This window comes from Lycium barbarum, chromosome 10, assembly GCF_019175385.1.
Source record: "Lycium barbarum isolate Lr01 chromosome 10, ASM1917538v2, whole genome shotgun sequence".
Lineage (NCBI taxonomy): Eukaryota > Viridiplantae > Streptophyta > Magnoliopsida > Solanales > Solanaceae > Lycium > Lycium barbarum.
Window position 1 is genome coordinate 27327791 of NC_083346.1, and position 21762 is coordinate 27349552.

Sequence of the window (21762 nt, forward strand, 5' to 3'; positions counted from 1 at the left end):
AAAGGCCAAATACATAGGCAGCCGCTTAAACTTGTCACAAATTTTCATTTAGACACCTTAACTAAGGGAAGGACCTATTGAACACCTTATGTCTATAAAAACTGTATCTATTAAGCACGCTGTGCTGACATGGCATGAAATGTGACTTTTTATCCCTCCTAATCGCGTAAATGAGGTCAATAATTTGCTGATATGGATATTTTGCGTAAACTCTGCTCATTTTGACCAAAAGTCGGCCAATTGCAACTAGAGGCGGGCGTTCGGTTTTTCGGTTCGGTTTTATCAAACTTCGGTTTGGCTATTTCGGGTTCGATTTTTTGAAGGTGGACACCGAACACCGAACCAAACTAGTTCGGTTTGGTTCTTTCGGTTTCGATTTTTTAAAGTTCGGTTCAGTTCGATTTCGGTTTTTTCAATTCGGTTTTTTTGATATAATATTAGAAGCGATTCCATTGACACTAATTCATATTCTCAAAAGCAATAAAACATAAAACTGATAAATTGAAATCAAAATCAAACAAACAGGATACACAAGAACAGAAAACAATAATCATGATATAGGATTACTAGGTATTATATATATACCGTAAGAATAATTAAGAAAATATATAAAAGACATACATTAATCCTAAAGACACATCCTAGTTACCTTTCTTTGTTAAGAATATTTGATTTTCTCAATTGAAGTGGAAAATTAGGGATACAAATGCAAAAGAGGACTTATTACAATTGAGTTTTTTATGCTTTAAACTTAATGGGCATGGACAATTTTTTTTTTTGGATAATGTATTAAATTTCGGTGCGCGTTCGGTTTTTCGGTTCGGTTTTATCAAACTTCGGTTCGGCTATTTCGGTTTTTTGACGGTGGACACCAAACTAGTTCGGTTTGTTGAAATTTCGTTTCGGTTCGATTCGATTTTTCGATTTTCGGTATTTATGCCCGGCCCTAATTGCAACCTTCAATAAAGAGGTCACCGGAAAAAATGGTGTCTTCGGTCAACTAGGTAACTTTTGAACAGACAAAAACCTCCATTTAGCTCATGTCCTCCATCCCTAATGTCTCATCGAAATAATATGGTCAAATAGCCCGAATTGCAAATATGCCTCAACTGCTATTGCATAGTCATAGTTAAAAAATTGCACTTCTCTAATGGGTTTTGTTCTTACGGTAATGGGAATAGGAATGAACTTTCTAATTCCACCACCGCCCCCACGGTCCTTTTTCCCGTTTCTTTTATTGGTCTCAAATGGCGAATATTGTGGTTCGATTAATTTAACTCACGATTTGTTTTATCTCACTAACTGATGGAGTTAAACCACTACAAAGGCTCCTACCCGTTTCTATGGCACGCTGGACAGAACGGCCTGCAATCAAGTCATTCGGAGATTCTGCAGACTGCAAGTGAACGGGAAGAAGAAACACTTATTTTCATGTTTTTTTTTTTTTCGTCTCTTAATTAGTTTTAGTGTGGCTTGTCTTTTTGATTGGTGAATGACGAAACATCAGCAGTGTGTGATGTTCACGCATGTTTGGTTGGCTGATTGTCCATATTGTGTTCAATAGGCACATTTTGTGCATAGCTCAAGTGTCTAATAGGTCATTCCCTTAGTTAAAGTGTGTAAATAAAAAATTGTGACAAATTTAGGGATTACATATGTATTTGGCCTAATATAAAATTAAATAACTTGAACAAAAATTAAACAATAGAAATTAATCATTCACTCAAATTATTCCACTCTTCAATATATAACGTCTAACGGGAATCAAATACCGTACATATATACATATGCCATAACAAAATAAAAACAAGAAAAAGAAGAAAAAATACACTCTATGCCAAATACCGTATGCATATAGCCAATATATAACAAATTTACAGGAAAAATAAAAATACTTTCAGATACCAAAATAAAAAGAAAAAGAAGAAAAAAAATACACTCTAGGCTAAATACCGTATGTATATAGTCAATAAATAACACTTTATTTACAAGAAAAATAAAATAAAATAAAACTTTCAGATGCCAAAACAAAAAGAAAAAAAGAAAAAAGGAAATGAGTACACCCTAGGCCCACCGTATGCATACACAATAAGTAAACAAAAAGAAAAAGAAGAAAAAAAAAAGAAAATACATCTTAAGCCTACCGTATGCATACACAATAAGTGAATAAAAAAAAAAATACACCCTAGGCCTATCTTATGTATACACAATACAACTAATGTAAAAATAATAATAATAAAAATATACATTAAAAAATGGAAAAGAGCATGGGAAACATAACTCATGATTAGCCTATATGAGAAAGAGACCCATTTTATCCGAAAGAATAGTAATGTAAAAGCACATGACAATAAAATAATAAAAGGCAAAGATTCTCCAAGATTCCCTATTTTTTTTTTTTTTTAATAAAAGTCCACTAGGCTTTTGGCCTAGGGCTAATTTTATAAATTTTATCAAAAAATCCAGAAGTTTGTACAACTCTAGCCAAAAGGCTAATGAAAATACAAAATTTAAACTAATGATCAAATTAAGACTTATAACTTGTCTTAATTTGATATTACAAATTGTTAAAAAATTACTAATAGAATGAAATTTGAAATAATTGCTCCATAAAGAACTTCTGTTTCTATATCTCACATGCTCTATATTTGGCCCTCTATATGCACCAAGGCAGTACATTTTCTAACTAATGACCAGTTCTCAGTAGGATGAGCATCCCGGGGTGCTAATACCACCAACTAAGAAACAACCACTAAATAGAAACTGTATGCCCATGTGTACTCAAGAGGTCTGTTGTGTTCCATGTGCTCAATCATTTGGAGCAGTAATTCCACTTCATGTCATTTGTCAAAAGTGCCTCCAACCAGTTGCAATTTATGCCGGTAAAACTTCTCAACATCCTGATTACACTGTGTTTCGCTGCTTGTTGGTATTCCTTCAGTGTGGTTGTTCTGTGGTACCTGTTGAATTAAAATCCTCCATTTATGTTAGTTTGTGTACCTGCAACCATTAGCAAACAGTTAGTGTAAACCAAATCATTCACATTCTCCTCCCAAAGGATTTGAGTGTGAGGACCTCCTTTTCTCCCACCTTCCCTCTATATTCAGTCTCCTTAACATGATCTAATTCTTAGACAGGGCAGCTGTAATTTGTCACTGTTCACAATTCTTTTACAGTGGCTCTCCATGTCATGAAAGGAATTGAATTGTATGTCCCCTGTGTCCAAATCTAAATTAGCCAAGTGATCTGCTAATTTGTTTCCTTCCCTATAAATATGCTCTATCACCACCACTTTTTCCTCACTTATTCTCCAAATTTCTTCCACCATAGTAATGATTTGCCAAGGAATTTCCCATGTCCTTTGAATAGAGTTCTTCAGCAAAAGTGAATCTGTCTCTATCCTTATTTGATCCCATTGACTGTCTTTTAAATACCTGAGAGCCTGTAAAATGGCTAGGGCCTCTGCCTCGGTGTTGGTGCTTTGAAGATCCTCTATTTCTCTGGCCTGTGCTTGTATCACATCTCCCCTTTCATCCCTTACACAAAAGGCCCATGAACTCCTACCCGGGTTTTCTCTTGAGGCTCCATCAGTATTGACTTTTATCCATCCAATATCTGGAGTTCTCCAAGTCACTGGTGTTACTCTTATCTTTGGAGAATATCTCTGTAATGCCTCAACAATCACACTCCAATTATATGGTGCATACCTAAAATTTCTCCTTCTCACCTTCATGAATTGAATCAAAGTATGCATCACCTGGTAAATGAGTTTTGTGATTGACACCTTCCCTTCATGTCTCATAGTGTTTCTCCTCTTCCAGAGTTCCCAAATAATAATAGCAGGGACAGCTTGGTTGATGCATTTGGCATGTAGTCTACTAGGCATATCCTACCATCTGTTAATTATTTGGGTAACTTGCAAATTCTCAGTATTTATTCCCACTGGTCCACAAAAATACTTCCAGATGGCTTGAGCTGTTGGTGAGTGTAAAAAGACATGGGAGGTATCTTCCACTTTTGGATGTTGACAACAATAGCATCTGGAAGGGAATTGGTGTCCCCATTTCTTCAACTTATCATCCAATGGTAGCTTGAACTTCCAAAATCTCCACATAAAAAAAGATATATGTATTGGTAGTCCTTTGATCCACATCTGCTTATACAAATTACTGGGGTCTTTTCTTTGTCTGAGCAATTGAAATGCAGACCCAACTGTGAATTTCCCCCTCGAATCTAATTTCCAGAAAGCCTTATCTGCTTGGCCATTTTCATTTGGTGGATTAATGTGCTGCACAATATGGTCTGCTAGATCCTCAGGAAGGATTCTTCTTAGCAACTGTTCATCCCATTGCCCCACTTCTGCAGTTTCTTTTACAAGGATGATTGTGGGATCACACTCAAAATCTGGTGGAGTAATATGGTATAGGGCTCCCAGTCCTGTCCAATTATCAAACCAAAAATAAGAATTACCTTGTTGAAGCTTCCACCATATCTCATGTTCCATCTCATCTCGGTATTTAATCATCTTCTTCCACACATAAGTACCTGATCCGCTAGGGGCTATCACAGCATGAAACTTCTTTAAGTACTTATTACTCATGAAAGTTCTCCATAAGGATTGTTTGGTTCTCATGTTCCACCACAGTTTAGCAAAGAGGGCTTTAGATATATCTTGTAGGCTTCTAAACCCCATGCCACCTTCTTCTTGTGGGTGACATAAGGTTGTCCAAGTTGCCCAGTGCTTACTTGAATTTCTCACAGAGTTGCTCCAAAAGAACTTAGCAAACAATCTATGAATCTGAGCAAGTATAGCACTAGGAGGGTCACAAGCGGATAGTAGGTGTATAGGCATGCTCTGTAAAACATGTTTAATCAGTGTTGTCCTTCCTCCAATAGATAACAGCTTACCAGTCCATGAGCTCAGTCTATTCTGAATCTTTTCTATTATCTCCTTGTAGTGAATGTTCCTTCTTCTCCCATAGTAGATTGGTACACCCAAATATGTGAATGGAAAATCCTTTTTAGGAATCTGGGTGACAGAAAATACCAGCTCCTTAATGTTATGAGATGTCAAATGATGCATATAAACAACACTTTTCTGCTTGTTGATCTTCTGACCACTCACCTTCTCATAATTACTCAAAGTCTTCATCACTAATCTCATAGACTGTTCATTAGCAGAGGTGAAAATGATAGTATCATCTGCATATGCCAAATGATTGACATATGGACTCCATTTTGGCATCTCATATTCCTTGTACTCATCCTCAGTATGCAGTGTATTGAGAGCCCTAGACAAACATTCTGCAGCCAAAATGAATAAAGTAGGGGACAGTGGATCTCCTTGCTTTACTCCTCTAGATGATTTGAAGAATCCATGAGGTTGCCCATTAATCAGAATGGAATACCAATTATTTGAGATAACTCTAAACACCAGATCAATAGTAAATTCACCGAACCCCATTCTCCTCAGGACTTTAGTTAGAAATAACCATGATACTCTGTCATAAGCCTTTTCCATGTCAAGCTTAATGACAACATTTGCAGGCTTTCCTCTAATCCTAATATCATGTACAATTTCCTGAGCCAACAGAATGTTTTCTACAATACTCCTGCCTTTAACAAATCCTGATTGCTGAGGTGAAATGATCTCAGGTAGCAGATATATCAGTCTTTCATGAATGATTCTTGAAATAACTTTGCTAGTGATGTTACTCAAGCTGATTGGCCTCGTATCAGAAAATGTATTAATTTCTTTCTTCTTTGGTATCAAAACCAAATTGGTACAAGTTACATACCTTGGGAGTTCATGCCCACAGAAGAATGATCTCACCATGGTCACCAAGTCATTTGCAATAATTTCCCAACAAGCTTGGAAAAATCTTCCTGTGAAACCATCAGGACCCCCTGCACTGTCTCCATTTAAACCAAAAACTGCTCTTTTCACCTCTGCTTCATCTGGCATTTCATACAGTTGTTGATTTTGTTCTTCTGTAACCATTTTAGGAATCTTATCAAGCATAGAGAAATCTGTAGGGATATTTTCCTCTTTGAATTGGTCTGAGAAAAATCTGATTGCTTCCTGTGCAATCTCCTCTTCAGTGTCCAGCCATGTACCTGTATGATCTTGAATTCTCTGTAATTGTAGCTTTCTTCTCTTTCCATTGACATGAGCATGAAAGAATTTTGTGTTCCTATCTCCATCCTGAAACCACAGCATCCCTGCTTTTTGTCTCCAAAATTTTTCTTCAATAGCATAAAACCTGATCAGATCAGCTTGTACCCTTTGTAGCCTTTCCCTGTTAAGCCCTGTAGGATTCTGTTCAAATTCTTGCTCATGCACCTGCACCACTTCCTCCAGAGTTGCAATTTGCTTGAAGATATCACCATAAGTGTCCTTACTCCACTTAGAGAGAGCTCTTCCCACCTTTTTTAACTTATTATGAAAGTTAAAGAAGGGGTCTGAGCCATAAGATTCCACCCAATTTTCTTTGATTACATCTAGAAAAGATTCATGCTCCACCCAAAAATTAAGAAACCTGAAAGATTTCCTAATTGGTCTACTATCTGCTCTCATATTTACCAGCAAGGGAGAGTGGTCAGAACCTTGTTTAATGAGATGCTCTACCTCCAAATTAGGAAAACAATTCTGCAGAGCCTGATTTCCCAAACATCTGTCCAGTCTTTTAAATATACAAGCCTCATCCGATCTCCCATTCCACCATGTGAACATACTTCCAGTAAAACCAAGATCCATCAGTTGGCAAATGTCTATACATTGTCTAAAATCCTCTGTTTCTGCAAACTGTACAGGAAGACCCCCAAATTTCTCAATGTCATCTGTACTGACATTAAAATCCCCACCCACAAGCCATGGGATGGTGATGTGTGAAGACATGTCATATAGATCCTCCCATAGAGCTATTCTCCCACTTCTATCAGTACTCGCATAAACAACTGTAAGCACCAACTCTTGCCCATCACCCAAATGAGTGAATCTATAGGATAACAGTTGTTCTGTATCTCTCATTATTTCTACTTGAATTTCTGCATCCACAAAAATCCAAATCTTCCCATTCACATTATGCCATGATGTCCCCATATTTAACCACAATTTGTACATGTCAATATGTCTAACATGCTGGAAAGGCTCTAGTAAGGCAACATAATTAAAATGTTTCTGTCTATGCAATAGTACTACCCTCTCAAAGGCCTGTTGAGTGTTTACAGACCTTATATTCCATATTAATGAGCTATTCATTGAGAAACTCCTTTAGAACATGCCATCCTTGTTTGTACTCCTCCCACTGTCTTGGGAGGAACACTTTTATCTCTTGGCTTGTGACCTTTTTTAGTTTTTGTCAAGTGTTTAGGGGAAATATCTCCTTTATTGTTGCCCTCCATTAAATCAGAACTAATAGTTTCACCTGCTTCCTCCTCTCCAATATCTATTTTATTCTGATTCACTTCTTCTTGTGTTGTGTTTTCATGATCTTTGGCTACCAGTTGATACTTATGATTTCCTGAAATTGCCTGCATTTCTATGGCTGTATCTCTGTTGTTTTGATCTCTCTGATCCCTTGCTTGTGTTTCCCTTTCATTATTTTGTTCCTTATTTGCAGATGATGCTGTATCTCCTTCACCCATATTGTTTGTATGAGGAGGCTCTTCCGGTAAGTCCTTCATTTGATCCACTTGTTGTCTAGCTGATTCCACTTGCTGATATGAGCTTGAATTAACACTGTCATGTACTTCTATGGGTTGAAGTACGTCTTGGCCTTCAGTAATCTGTTTGTTATCATCTTCTTTTTTGTTATCATTTTCCACGATATCTGTAATTGTTCTTTCTGAATCTTGTATGGCTATCTCCTCTGACTTATTATCCCCTACCCCTTTCTCATTCTTATTATCTTGCTCTTGTCTGCTATCTATCTTTCCCTGCTCTTTCATAACTTTGTTATTTTCTGTTTGTTTCCCAAAGGCAGCATCCACCCATGGCCTAGTTGTCTCTTTAACAGGATTACTACTATGTGTGCTTCCTTCTTGTGTTTCATTTTGTTTTTCTTGTTCCTCCTCAAGTCCACCAAAGTGTTAAATTTGTTGCATGTAGCAGTGACTGTTGTCTCTTTCTGTTTGCTATGATTTGCACTTCCCTTGTCAGCATTGAAGTTTCTGTTGTCTTTGATGGGATTCCAATTTCCCGAATTTCCTAACACTCTTCCACCTGCCAACACTCTAGCAGAATAATTGTATAAATTATTGTATCCTCTATAATTGTATTTTCCATAATTCTTTTTCCCTTCATATCCTTGTTGGTTTCCATCCTCTTGTTTTTGTTTGCCTTTGTCATTAGTTTGCTTTTTATTATGTTGTTCCTCTGCTTGTAATCTCTTGGCCTTTTTTGCTTCAATTTCTTTATCCTCTTGGAGATCTTTATTGCTTTCCTTACTATTGTGCACTTCATCAGAGCTTTTATGAGGTTTTGTCTTGCCATTCTCCTTTGGCATTTCCTCCCTTTCATTGTCATACTGAACACGCTCTGGATTTATAATTCTACAATCATATTCATCATGTCCCTGTAATTTACATTCCTTGCAATACTTAGGGAGGTAATCATAATGAATCTGAACATTAACAGTCCTTATTGCTCCTGTTTTTTCATTTTCAATATCCATCCTCACCGTTTTGGGTAAATCCGCTACCAGATCTACTAAAACCTTGACCCTAGCACAACTAGGTCTAGTCTTGTTAATCGTAGCCATATCCAATTGTATAGGAATACCCACTGCAGATGCAATTGAAAAAAGAGTTTCCTTCACAAAGTATGTAGGCAATAACTTTGGGAAGGAAATCCATGTCATTGTCTTTGATGTTTCTTCATCAACCTTGAAATTCGAATCATAGATCAGTGTTCTCATTTGGTACGAGTATCCCTCTCTATCTTGAATGTAGTATACAGGCTTTGATGTGAAATTCACAAAGTCTTCAAAAAGACTTAATCTGATAAGCACATGGCGGTTTCTTAGAAAACCTGTTCTACACTCACCTTTCATTCCACATTGTGTAGGGATTATGAGACGAAGTTGTTCAATATCTGGTTGGCCATATGAGAACTTTCCTACCACAGCATACTGAAGATTTTCAATGATATTCATCTGATCAACTTCTACTTCAGTGTATTTAATGTATGGCACCCCATGTAGGTAAGTTACTGGTTTCATTGGAATTTGGGGCAGTGATTGGATCTGATTATGTAATGTATCATTCAAGGTTTTTGGTTTGAACAGATCTGAATATTGTAATGGATTAGGATTGGTTTTTGGAATAGTCGTATTTAGTGAGGGTTGGCCAGCCTCCATTGTGGACTGGCCACCGGCCATCACTTATTCCACAATTGAAGACGGAAAAGTGATGCAAAGTACCAATCTTTAAGGGTAAAATTGATTCAGATTTTGAGTAAATCTAAAAATAAAAATTGATTGCACAAGAGAAGTAGCTAAAGAATTGTACCACTAAACAGAGAAAGAGTCAGATCTGATAAATTTGCAAATAATCTAAAAGAAAGAAGGTAGGTGTACCTTCAGATCTGCTTTTTCGGACAGTTTGAATTTTTAGTAATCCATTTTGCTTTGAATTTTCAACTTCATGAACAGACTTCTTTTTCAAGACCTTAAGGATCTGAATTCCAGCTTTCCAAATCTGGGTTTGAACTTCAAGTTGTATATCTCTTCAAGGTAGTTGATGCTAAGCTTGAAAACGCAGCTTTCCAGGGCAGTTGAAGAAGGGGATATACGCTAATGAGCTTTTGCAATCCAAATGGGGATAAAATAAACGATAAGACAGAGTTGGCAGAGGTTTCGGGTTTATTTAAGGAAGTAGAACCTAGTTTTGGAGAAATTAAGGAAGCTTTTGATGTGTTTGATGAAAATGGAGATGGATATCCAAGATTCCCTATGAAATGACTAATATATCTTATTTTTGATAGCTTTGGCCAAAAGTGATTTCGCGAAATAGATTTTTCCTTTAATATAACTTATAAATAAGTGTAAGTTCCCTTAAGGACGAAGGGTGTTTCCGTAAATATAATCTTCTCTATGGCTAAATGGTAAACATATGTGTTATCCTTATGTCCCACTAGAAGTCTCACTCTTTAGTTCCCGTTTCAATGTTTCTCTACTCATTCACCGTCTTCTCTCTATATCCAGTTTTTATCAATGGATTTCTTTCAAAATTTATCATTTTGTGGATCTCTTGCAAAGTTTTCTGCTTCGTCTAAGACCTCTTACTACTGCACTTGTTTGTGGATAATTTTTACATGCATGTAAATATTTTTATCTGATCTTCACATAGCTACTCGAATGCGTGATTTTGGATGACTATTGTTTGATAAATTCTCTAATGGCATTTGCTTGAGAAAATTATTGTCCGGAATCCTCTAATGGCTTTTGTCAATATTCTCTTTTGAGACAAACTAATTATACCAAAATTAGTCAGTCTGAAGTATTAAATTCTTTTGCTAACTATTAGTATGTGTCAAATTCTGACATTTAGGTGATACCTCAAGCCTAGGTTTTTCCTTACGAGGATGAAAAATTATTTTGTTTGAGGTAATCCTTGTTCTTCAGTAGGAAATTCTTCTTAGTAGCTCTATTATAACTTACATTAAGAAAACTCTTGCGCCGACGATGTGCCTAAATTGGCTGAATTTTTGTGCTTCTCTTTTTTTGACAGGGCAAACCTTCTTTGAATTTTTATATTCAGGCATCCATTCTTTTACTTTTCCTGGGAGTAAGCTTCTTATTCAAGAATGGTATCTGAATGTCATTTTTAGAAAGAAGAATGGTACCTTGGCGATACACAATGAAGGATCAAAGGAGGTAAATGAATACATAAAAAAAAAAAAAAAAAAAAAAAAAAAAAAACAAAACAAAGGAGAGAGCGTTTATATTCCTCTTTTTGTTGCGCATGTTAATTAATTGTCTGTAATTTTAGTGTTAATACGTCTTTTGATTTGTGGTTTTGCATCATCTATTCGTATTTGGATTTTCAGGTTTGTAAGATCTCTTACGACAGAATTAGTTTATGTTTTCCATCGTAGTTCTTCTTTGAGTACAATAGGTCTAGGTGTACTTCTTTTTATGTTCCAATTAGTGTCATCTTGCGCGTGGATAAGTTTCATGACAGGACCTAGCCACGAAAGGTTAGTTTGGTTAAAGAGTAAATAACAGCAAATCCATTAAAAATAGAGGAAAATCTGACAGTGTTGTTTATCTATATGAATTTGTAAAAATGAAGGAAAAGATAAGGAAGGAAACATTCCTATTAGATGTTGGTTCTCACTTCTCTTACCTGTGTATTGTAATTCCTGTTGCAGCTTTTTCTGAATTTGCTTTTGTGTGAGAGGATTTGAGCAAATTCTGCATAAGTTGATGCACCTATTTTTTTCTTGGCGGAAGAAGGGAAATAATAGTTACCAAAAGGTATCATCTCTCGAACTCTTAGTTTTGTAAGCTACGTTACTAATAAATCATAACAACAATATATCTCGTGTGATCCCACAAGTGGGATCTGGGGAGGGTTGGGTAACTTTCACAATGATGTAATAATTGGGCTCTGATTTTTTATGTAACTCTCGTATACATAATGACCAATGGAAATTTCTAATTGCATCAGTCTATTGATGTACCTTTTAAGGCTTTGTTGGAATAGTTGTCTTCATTTTTTAGGATTAGCTTATTTTTGTATAAATAACATGGTTTAGTTATTGAAGTTACACTCATTTCCTTGCAATTTTCATAAATTGAACTTCAATAATGTCCTGAAATAGCTGTCTATATGAATGTGTTAGAGCTAAGTAGCCCGGGGACCTACTTTCTCCCCGTGAAGACATAAAATAAATGATATTATTTAAGAGTTGAACAATCTTTGAGGATAGTCATGTATTGTTTGTCAGATTAATGAATCCCTCTTTCCGGGCCAAATTCTTTTTGATGTTTTTTCTCTTTTGCCTTCTATCTTGCCTCTGTTTGAGTAGCGTCTCTGTATAAACGAGCGTAATAGCTAGAATAATGTGAGCAAACTTGGATAGGAGTGTTCTAATACTTGGTCACACTTGAACTAGAAGTACAACTCTCGAGTTCAAGTGCTCTTCATGCTTAGGTTCGTAGCTCAAATGATTTTCTTGGGGCTACCCAACAAGTAACATAGGAGGATAAAGCTTGAATTATCTGAAGCTAGATGTTGGTCTCCTATAAGTTGTCATACTCATGGATATCATTTTTTTCTCCCCATTCATTTAGTGTCCTAACTGTATTTCATTTGTAATATGAAGCTAGATGGCAGTCTCCTGTAAGTTGCCATACTCATGGATCTCGTGTTGTTCTCTCCATTCATTCAGTAACCTGTCTACATTTCATATTTACTTCATCTCATTATACATCATGGTAAATAATTTGTAGATGCAAAGGCACTTTTCCCGGTAGGTGAATGCTATTAATAAACTTATTTTTATGATGGCACACATAACTGTATAAAGTTGGGAACTAATAAAAAATGTATTCCAAAATATAGGTTGATATCTAAATTAATCAAGAACTTCATAATCTTTAAAATCCTTTATCTAAGAGAGCCAAAGGAAATAACTCACGAGAACTTCTATTGTGCTGCAGACTATTCGTATTTTGGTTTGATGATGAACTTTCACCTGGGTATTTCTCAGCAATTTTTTTGCCAATTACGTGAAAACTATTCACGCAAGGACATTTTTGTTATATTTGGGAATTCTCCCTAGCTACTTGTGTTTGATTTCTTTTGTTTTAATTGTTAGTACTTAGTCTAATTATATACTTGAAAGAAGGGTCAATTCAACTTGCGGTAATCCATAGGCTGATTGTTTACTGGGGCTCTTTTTAGACAATTGTGTAATTTGGACAAAGATTTTAGTGGAGATGATAGAGTAAGTGATCGCACTGCTCTCATACTGGATAATTTCAACCAGCAAATGGCAACCTGTGAAGCATCTTTACAGGCAAGTCCAATTTTAATATCGGTATTGCATCTTGAGATTTTTGCACTTTTGCATAACCAGTGTGAATTTGTTCAGGTATCATTGGCACAAATGGAATACTAATTACCACGGCTAACCTGTATGTGGACTCCATTTGAGTGTCAAGCTGGAGGAGGGGTCAAGGGTATGGGTGAAAAACAAATTGAAGTAGACAAGAGAATTTTACATACTTAAGTAAGCAATTTTCATTTATCATCATAAATTATGCATGTTTGTAGTGGTAAGTAACTTTCTGTCCAGTTCAGATTTAAGTAGAGCTACATATCAACCCTCTATATTTATTTACTTGGATTGTGGTGTGAGTAATATTTTGATCATTAGTTCTCAGATCTGATTTTTTGCCTGTGATAGTTTTCAATTTGTTACTGGTTTTTGTAACATTTCAAGTGGCCTTTGTATGTGCCTTTGGCCTTCCCAAATTTCAACAGCAAAATGCTTCTTGCGAGCACCACCACACCAAATTTCATAGAGATAAGATACTAAGGACTCGTTTGGCCATAAGAGTTATTCACTTTTTTCCTGATTTTTTTTTCATTTTTTTCAAGAATTAGTGTTTGACCATGAAAATTCCAACTAAAACTTGAAGGTGTATTTCCAACTAAAACTTGAAGGTGTATTTGGAATTTGAAAAACAAGAAAAACTTGTTTTCCACAACCAAAACCTTGTTGAAAAAGTACATTTCAACAAAAAATACTATTCGCAAAAACTATGGCCAAACACAACTCCAACTCCAACTCCAAAATTCCAAAAAAAAGTGAAAAAGTTTTTGGTTTCTATGGCCAAACGCCTACTAAAAGTTCACTGATGCACTACTGATAGAGTAAATGATCTCGCAAGTAGCTGTGAAACCTTTTGATTAGTGACCGCGAAGGATGTGATTGCCGGGGACAAGTTGTCTTTAACTAAGTACTGTAAGAAAGTGCAGCAGAGTATCTAATCCATCTACTCTTGAGATTGGAAGTGTCTCACAATATAAATCTAGATTGTTACTGGATAATTGCATTTTGATATTTATCAGGTGTGCATGTGTGTATGAAGTATGTGCCTCATTTTCGAGGAATCCTTAGGCTAGCGAGCTATATGTAAAATGACCCATTTATTCAGGGGGTTTGAATGAAGGCTCACCTCTTCTGGGCTTAAACTCAAGTCTACGCATGACTATTCCGGGACTATAATATTTTTTTGATTTCATCCGAAGGTTTTAGCTATATATCAATATACAAGTGCCTTTACCTAGAGTGCAAGTATAACCCGACTTTGCTAAAATCTCGGTGTCCTTCCCATTTAAATTTTCCATATCTATTATTACATTTAGCATTGAACTTTTGTTTAATTGAATTTCTTTTTCAGTTTCATTTCATCAAAAAGCATGCCCCAAAAGTATTCGAAATCATTCTACAAAATAAAGTCTGAATATGCAATGCAGGTCAGTGCCGAGATGGACTTCAAGGTGAGTGTTCAGCTAATTGAAAATGCTTTTTAGAATTCTTAAATTTCGTTCACTGCTCAGCTTACCCCACAGAGAGGACAGATAAAATGGTTTGGTTTGGCATCTCAGTGAAAGAATTACCAATGCGTTGACCTGTTCAATCTTTGATATCTAATGTAGTGAAAGCATTACCAATGCCGTTGGTGTGCTCATATGTAGTCTTTGAAGTTGATTTTGCCTGGGGAAGGCTCTTTTATGTTAGTTGTTCACTCTGTCGAAAAAAGAATAAATGTAAATGTATATGTATACGTATATATATGTTGATCGAATTGAACCATGGGTGTCTTTGAATGAGAAAGATATGTCTATATGTGAATCAGACATTTGCAATTGTTTTTTCTTGTACTAATTCATACTCATCAAAATTGTTAATTTGAAGGAATGAATCCAGAGCTTGCCTTTGAAATGTAGATCTTCGACGACTTTTGGTTTTGGTCCCGTGCATAGCACGGGCACAACATCTAGTAAATCTATTAAGGGAACCTCAGCAAAAGAATTGTAAATCTTAAAAAATTAGTCAGATAGAATCTAATATTATGATAGTAGTAGTAGCGAAAGTGTAAATTGTCTTATTTCTTACAGTGTTGAGATAAATAAACGAAAAGCATTATACTATAAGACAGAAATTTTTACAAGTTACAAATGACCTTTGATTCTTGACAACTATCAAAAGAATTGAGACAAATATCAATCTAAAGTAATCTGTTTTTGGACTATGCTAAAAGAATTTAAGGCCTGTGGAACCTTTTGCTCTCACCACAGCCCATGATAGAAGTAGGCAATTTGCCAACCTTTTCAATTCCTTCTTCAAAGACAACTCCCATTCCCATGAAGAAATGTGACTCAATATGGCAATGGAAGGCCCAGACACCTGGATTATCAGCCCGAAAACGCAATGCGGTCCATCCATAAGGATGGACAGGGATTGTATTTTTCATAATTGGGTTCTCAAGGTTGTAATTCTTTGGGTCAATGGATTGGTTGAACTTTCCATTTCCATAGCCCAATACCCAAAAGTCATGCCCATGTAAATGCCAAGGATGTGTCTCACTGTTGTTGGGATTTATTGTGTTGGCATTTTGCAATATGATGTCCACTGTTGTGTTGAACTTCAACCGGTAAATCGAGCTGCTAGTTGTGGCATTCACATTCTTCGCGACATTGAATATGTCATAATTCTCATGGTCATAGTTGTCCGGAGGAGGAGTTTGCTCGAAAGTATGTAATAGGTTGTGCTTAAGGGCAATCAGATAAGGCGTATGGGGCATATTGAACGAGACATTGTTGACGGACCAACGCATATAACCATTCACCGTGTTTTGTGTGTTGAGCATGACGATGACCCTGTCCGATGTTTGAGGAGGAGCATGGATGTAATCTTTGTGGGACTTGATCGCAACGCTCTGAGCCACCCTGGGGGCAACGTCATCCCAACGGGGCCCTACAGGTGGTATAGTAGGGGGTCTTCTCCTAGGATGATTTGGGTAGTAATTGAAAATGCCCAAACCATTTGGAGTAGCACTGTTCCTACTGACAACTTTTGTACTAGCCCAATAATTTCTTGTAGGGTCTTGATCAGCTTTGATTAGGACAGAGTATGTTTCTCCAGAATAAATGAAGAGATTTTGTACAACAAATGGCTCCACATAGTGACCATCTGCCTCTATAACTGTCATGTTATGCCCCTGCAACACAAAATTCGATTAATAAAAATATATAATCTAATTTATATAATATACTAGTACTATTTAAGTTACTGATAGAGTAGAATTGTGAAAAATACCTCAATTTCAAAACTTAGAGCAGCAAGAGCAGTCAAGCTGCCAATTCTAAGCCTATAAGTCTTGCCAGGAACAACAGTCATTGTATAAGGTGTACATTGAGGATGTGTAGCATTACAAAGAGTAGCATCTGTGCTTGGAGGAGAACAATTGAACCTTCCTCTTCCATGAATCAAGATTGACTGAAAAAAGCAAATAAAAAACATTATAAAACTAGAACAAAACATTATTGAATATTGTACTGTTTGTACATAATAACATTTCAAAAATATCACTAGTATAGTCTACCTGAGGTTCTCCAACCCAAACAAAAGACAATGAAGCAAGACCAGTTGCTTGTTCATAAGTGCTTTTGTGGTACCAATCAGTGAGAAGAATGTTCCTATCATGGTCATATGAAAAGGGCTCTACAACTCCCTTAGGAACTAATACTTTGATCATTCCTTGTAACCCTGCTTGTCTTTGCATACCATAATGAGCATGGTATAAATATGTTCCAGGCTGCACAAAATTTACAAATCATATATTAGAAACTGATCTCATAACTCCATATATTATATATATTTTATATATATATATATATATAAAAACTTACCCTATCAACAACAAATTTGTAAACAAAAGTATCCCCTGGCACAACGGGACATTGTGTGATTCCTTCTGTTCCATCAGCCCATGGTGTTCCAATCTGCAATCAGTATATAAAATTACTATTAGTTAAGTTGATAAATATGATTAAAGGGAAGTAAAAGAAAATGGAATTTTGTAGAACTGTTTTTTTTTCCGGTTTGGATGTATATATTTACCTGTCTAATTCCATGCCAATGGATAGCAAGATTTTCAGTTAACAAGCTGTTTTTGACTTCAACAACAATAGTGTCACCTTGTTGAGCAACAATGGTAGGTCCTGGAGTTTTACCATTAATGCTAATAGAAAGCTTCTTGAAACAATCTGGGGATTTATATTCATATTTAACCTCCCATTTATGATGTCGAATTCGAGCTTCAACTGAAATAGTAGCCAGAAATAACAAGCATAGAACCAGAAACTTTACAAAATGACTTTGATGATGAAAATGCTCAACCATGGTTGGATTGAGCTTGAATAACAAGTTGAACTACTAAGGTTTAAAATAAGCAAGAGAGCACTTTGTTATCTTTCTAAGGTTTTTTTTTTTTCAAGTCTTAGATGATTTGCTGCTAAATATGTTGTGCATCTATATATATAGTAGTTTCTTAATGTGCTGGTCAATCCAAAATGGCAGCTAACTGCTCTGACTAAGACAACGTGAGAGTTGGTAATTATACTCGTTTTTCTTTTTTCGTTTTCTTTTTTTTGAGAGAAGAGTGGGGCGCGGGTGGGGGGGGGGGGGGGGGTGTTTGGGATGAAGGGGTTAGGGAGATATATGAATCAGCGACTTTTGTAGGACAAAAAAAAAAAAAAAAAATTGAACCAAACTAATACAAAAAAAAAAAAAAAAAAAAACATAAATAGGTTTCACGCACTAATTTAGTGCGTGAAAGGACCAAACTGCAAAAATAACAGTTTGGCCTTTCACGCACTAAATTAGTGCGTGAATGAGCAAACAAAAAGTCATCCTCTTTTCGCCTTTTCAGCCAATGAATTTCAACTCCCATTTATATTTTCTCACGTCATTTGTCTTCCATTAGCTGCCCACCTGCCTTCTCTTCTTCTTAAGTTCTCATTGCACTGCATCGCATGGAGTCCGGAATCAAAATGCCCCAAAAAAAATCACTTTGAACCAAAATATCCCAACAAAAAAAAAAGTTACAAAACTACCTTTAGCGCAGTAATTTACTGCGCTAAAGCAGTTCACGGAGACGGAGCCGTTAACTGCTTTAGCGCAGTATTTTACTGCGTTATAGAAGTAAAAAAAAATTCTCCCTAAGTTATGACCATCTAAAGTTTGACGACTTTACAACTAGTTTTTCTCCCTATATTTTTTAGAATTATATTTATATTCAAAATAAAGTTATGTCTTGATTAAAAAATAACACGCTTAAATCAAAATCTTAAAAAATAAAACACCCTAAAATTTCCAAAAAAAACTTACTTCGGGTACCTTTTCAACCCCTAAAATAACTATCCGAACGTTTAGGTATCCTTGATGTATTGGGCCTACATTATTGTACGCAGAAAAAAATATTATGTTCTATATAAAATATTGACGTTTCGGAGTCTTGACACACGACTAATTGTTGGTCAAAGTATGGAAAAAACACTAAATTTTTTCAAACAAAACTTACTTGGGGCACCTTTTCAACCCCTAAAATGACGATCCGAACGTCTACGTATCCTGATGTATTGGGCCTACATTATTGTACGCAGAAAAAAAATCAGGTTCTATATAAAATATTGACGTTTCGGAGTCTTGACACACGACTAATCGTTGGTCAAAGTATGAAAAAAACACTAAGTTTTTTCAAACAAAACTTATTTCGGGTACCTTTTCAACACCTAAAATAACTATCCGAACGTTTAGGTATCCTTGATGTATTGGACCTACATTATTGTACGCAGAAAAAAATATCAGGTTCTATATAAAATATTGACGTTTCGGAGTCTTGACACACGACTAATCGTTGGTCAAAGTATGAAAAAAAACACTAAGTTTTTTCAAACAAAACTTACTTCGGGCACCTTTTCAACCCCTAAAATGACGATCTGAACGTCTACGTATCCTTGATGTATTGGGCCTACATTATTGTACGCAGAAAAAAATATCAGGTTATATATAAAAGATTGATGTTTCGGAGTCTTGACACACCACTAATCGTTGGTCAAAGTATGGAAAAAATACTAAGGTTTTTCAAACAAAACTTACTTCGGACACCTTTTCGACCCCTAAAATGACGATCCGAACATCTACGTATCCTTGATGTATTGGGCCTACATTATTGTACGCAGAAAAAAAATCAGGTTCTATATAAAATATTGACGTTTCGGAGTCTTGACACACGACTAATCGTTGGTCAAAGTATGAAAAAAACACTAAATTTTTTCAAACAAAACTTACTTCGGGTACCTTTTCAACCCCTAAAATGACGATCCGAATGTCTACGTATCCTTGATGTATTGGGCCTATATTATTATACGCAGAAAAAAATATCAGGTTCTATATAAAATATTGACGTTTCGGAATCTTGACACACGATTAATCGTTGGTCAAAGTATGGAAAAAACACTAAGTTTTTTCAAACAAAACTTACTTCGAGCACCTTTTCAACCTCTAAAATGACGATCCGAACGTCTATGTATCCTTGATGTATTGGGCCTACATTATTGTACGCAGAAAAAAATATCAGGTTCTATATAAAATATTGACGTTTCGGAGTCTTGACACACGATTAATCGTTGGTCAAAGTATGGAAAAAAACACTAAGTGTTGCAAAAAATAAAGTTAGCCAATTTATTTTTTTTTGTACTGTTTCTATAACACAGTAAATTACTGCGCTAAAAGTATTTTTGTAACTTTTTTTTTTGTTGGGATATTTTGGTTCAAAGTGATTTTTTTGGGGCATTTTGCTTCCGGACTCCATGCGATGCAGTGCAATGAGAACTTAAGAAGAAGAGAAGGCAGGTGGGCAGCTAATGGAAGACAAATGACGTGACAAAATATAAATGGGAGTTGAAATTCATTGGCTGAAAAGGTGAAAAGAGGATGACTTTTTGTTTGCTCATTCACGCACTAAATTAGTGCGTGAAAGGCCAAACTGTTATTTTTGCAGTTTGGTCCTTTCACGCACTAACGTATTTATATATTTTTTTTTTATATATTAGTTTGATTCAACTTTTTTTTTTGTCCTATAAAAATTGCGGATTTGGAGATATATTGACTTTTTTATCCAAGGTCTAATCTAATTGCAAATGTTGGAAATTTTCTTGGGTTCTGGAAAGAAAGAGCAGTGAGGTTTCATATAAAGGTGATTTAGGATTAAAAAGAAAAAACGTCCAAGAGGAGCAAGTGGGACCATGACATTTTGTTGAAAATTTTGACTAAAAATGCTAGTGTAAGCTTGGGGCCTACACGATGATATCTACAGAACACATTTTTTTGCACGGATTGCCCTTCTTTTGGGGGTGGTCTTTAAATTTTGCCCTTTACTTGGATATCTGAGGTTCTGGGTTTGAATTCTCACTTAGGTATAAAATAAAAAAAATAATTTTGCAAGGTAGGGCTGGGGGAGTGTATGCCGGATCCGGCATAAAGTCCTTAAGGAAAAACTAAAGTTATGCCGGAGAGGGCATAACTTTTCCTCAATGTATAGTTTAGTTATGCCTTATGAGGCAAAACTTTTCCTTAAGGAATTATACCTTATGGGGCAGACTTTTAATTAAGGCATAACCAAAAGTATGCTCCATAAGACAGAACTTTTTCCTAAGGTATAGACTTTGTCTTATAAGACAAACTTTTAGTTATGCCTTAAGGAAAAATTTCGCCTTATGTGGCATACTATAAAAGTTTGCCCATTAAAAGTATGCCCCCACCGGCATAAACTTGTGAAGGAATTATCAAAGTTATGTCGGACCCGGCATACTTATGTCAAGTCTGCCCATAAGGCATAAGTATGTCGGGTCCGGCATAAGTTTGACAATTCCTTAACAAGTTTATGCCGGTGGAGGCATACTTTTAATGGGCAAAATTTTATGCCGGACCCGGCATAAACTTGTGAAGGAATTACCAAAGTTATGCCGGACCCGGCATGCTTATGCCAAGTCTGCCCATAAGGCATAAGTATGTCGGGTCTGACATAACTTTGGTAATTCCTTCACAAGTGTATGCTGGTAGGGGCATAGCGAAATTTAAACTCTGCCTTGCGAATTTTTTTTAAAATTTTGACTGTGTAGGGGTTCGAACCTAGAACCCATGGGGTTTAACCGAAGGGCAAAATTTAAAGATTCAAATATAAGAGGCAAAATTTAAAGACCACCCCAAAAGAAGGGCAATTCTGCGAATATCTCCCATTTTTCCTCCTCTTTTCAATATTATTATTATGACTGTAACAAAAAATAGATGAATAAAATGATTGTAGCTATGTACGTGTGAGCTTGCTCACGTTGTCGGTCTTAAGCACAAATAAATGATGAGCATTGCGCGCGGTAGACTTACGGCCATCATAAGTCAATAATATATGCTTGCAGTACGGAATATCTCATTGGGACATGCTCATTTAAGCATGTGTTACATCGCACCTCAATTATTTGAGATTAAGGTGTAATTGAAAAATGATTGTGGTTTTAGTTAAGACTCAATATATGAATTTGGTTATTGGTAAGAAAGCTCCATAGGTAAAATTATTGTGGTTTAATTTCTGCCCAAACAATGTAGAAAACATTAATATTCATCATGTTTTTAAAATTTAATAAAGGTTAAAAGAGTAACATCAAGTAGTCCTGAAAATA

The 21762-nt window shown here is 35.9% G+C and overlaps 1 protein-coding gene and 1 long non-coding RNA gene across 2 annotated transcripts; one reads left to right on the top strand and one right to left on the bottom strand.

Moving 5' to 3' along the window:
* The first annotated feature begins 10883 nt into the window (after positions 1–10883).
* Positions 10884–14875, top strand: LOC132615791 (uncharacterized). Its single transcript, XR_009572846.1, has 2 exons — positions 10884–11480; positions 12913–14875. It is a non-coding gene; the product is annotated as an uncharacterized LOC132615791 (long non-coding RNA).
* A 230-nt stretch (positions 14876–15105) lies between these two features.
* Positions 15106–17527, bottom strand: LOC132615790 (L-ascorbate oxidase). The gene is made up of 5 exons (XM_060330380.1): positions 17144–17527; positions 16933–17025; positions 16626–16838; positions 16340–16519; positions 15106–16241 (listed from the first exon to the last, which is right to left on the bottom strand). Exons 1-5 carry the CDS (start codon positions 17423–17425, stop codon positions 15285–15287), a joined length of 1725 nt encoding a protein of 574 aa, XP_060186363.1. The 5' UTR covers positions 17426–17527; the 3' UTR covers positions 15106–15284.
* Positions 17528–21762: the final 4235 nt, after the last annotated feature.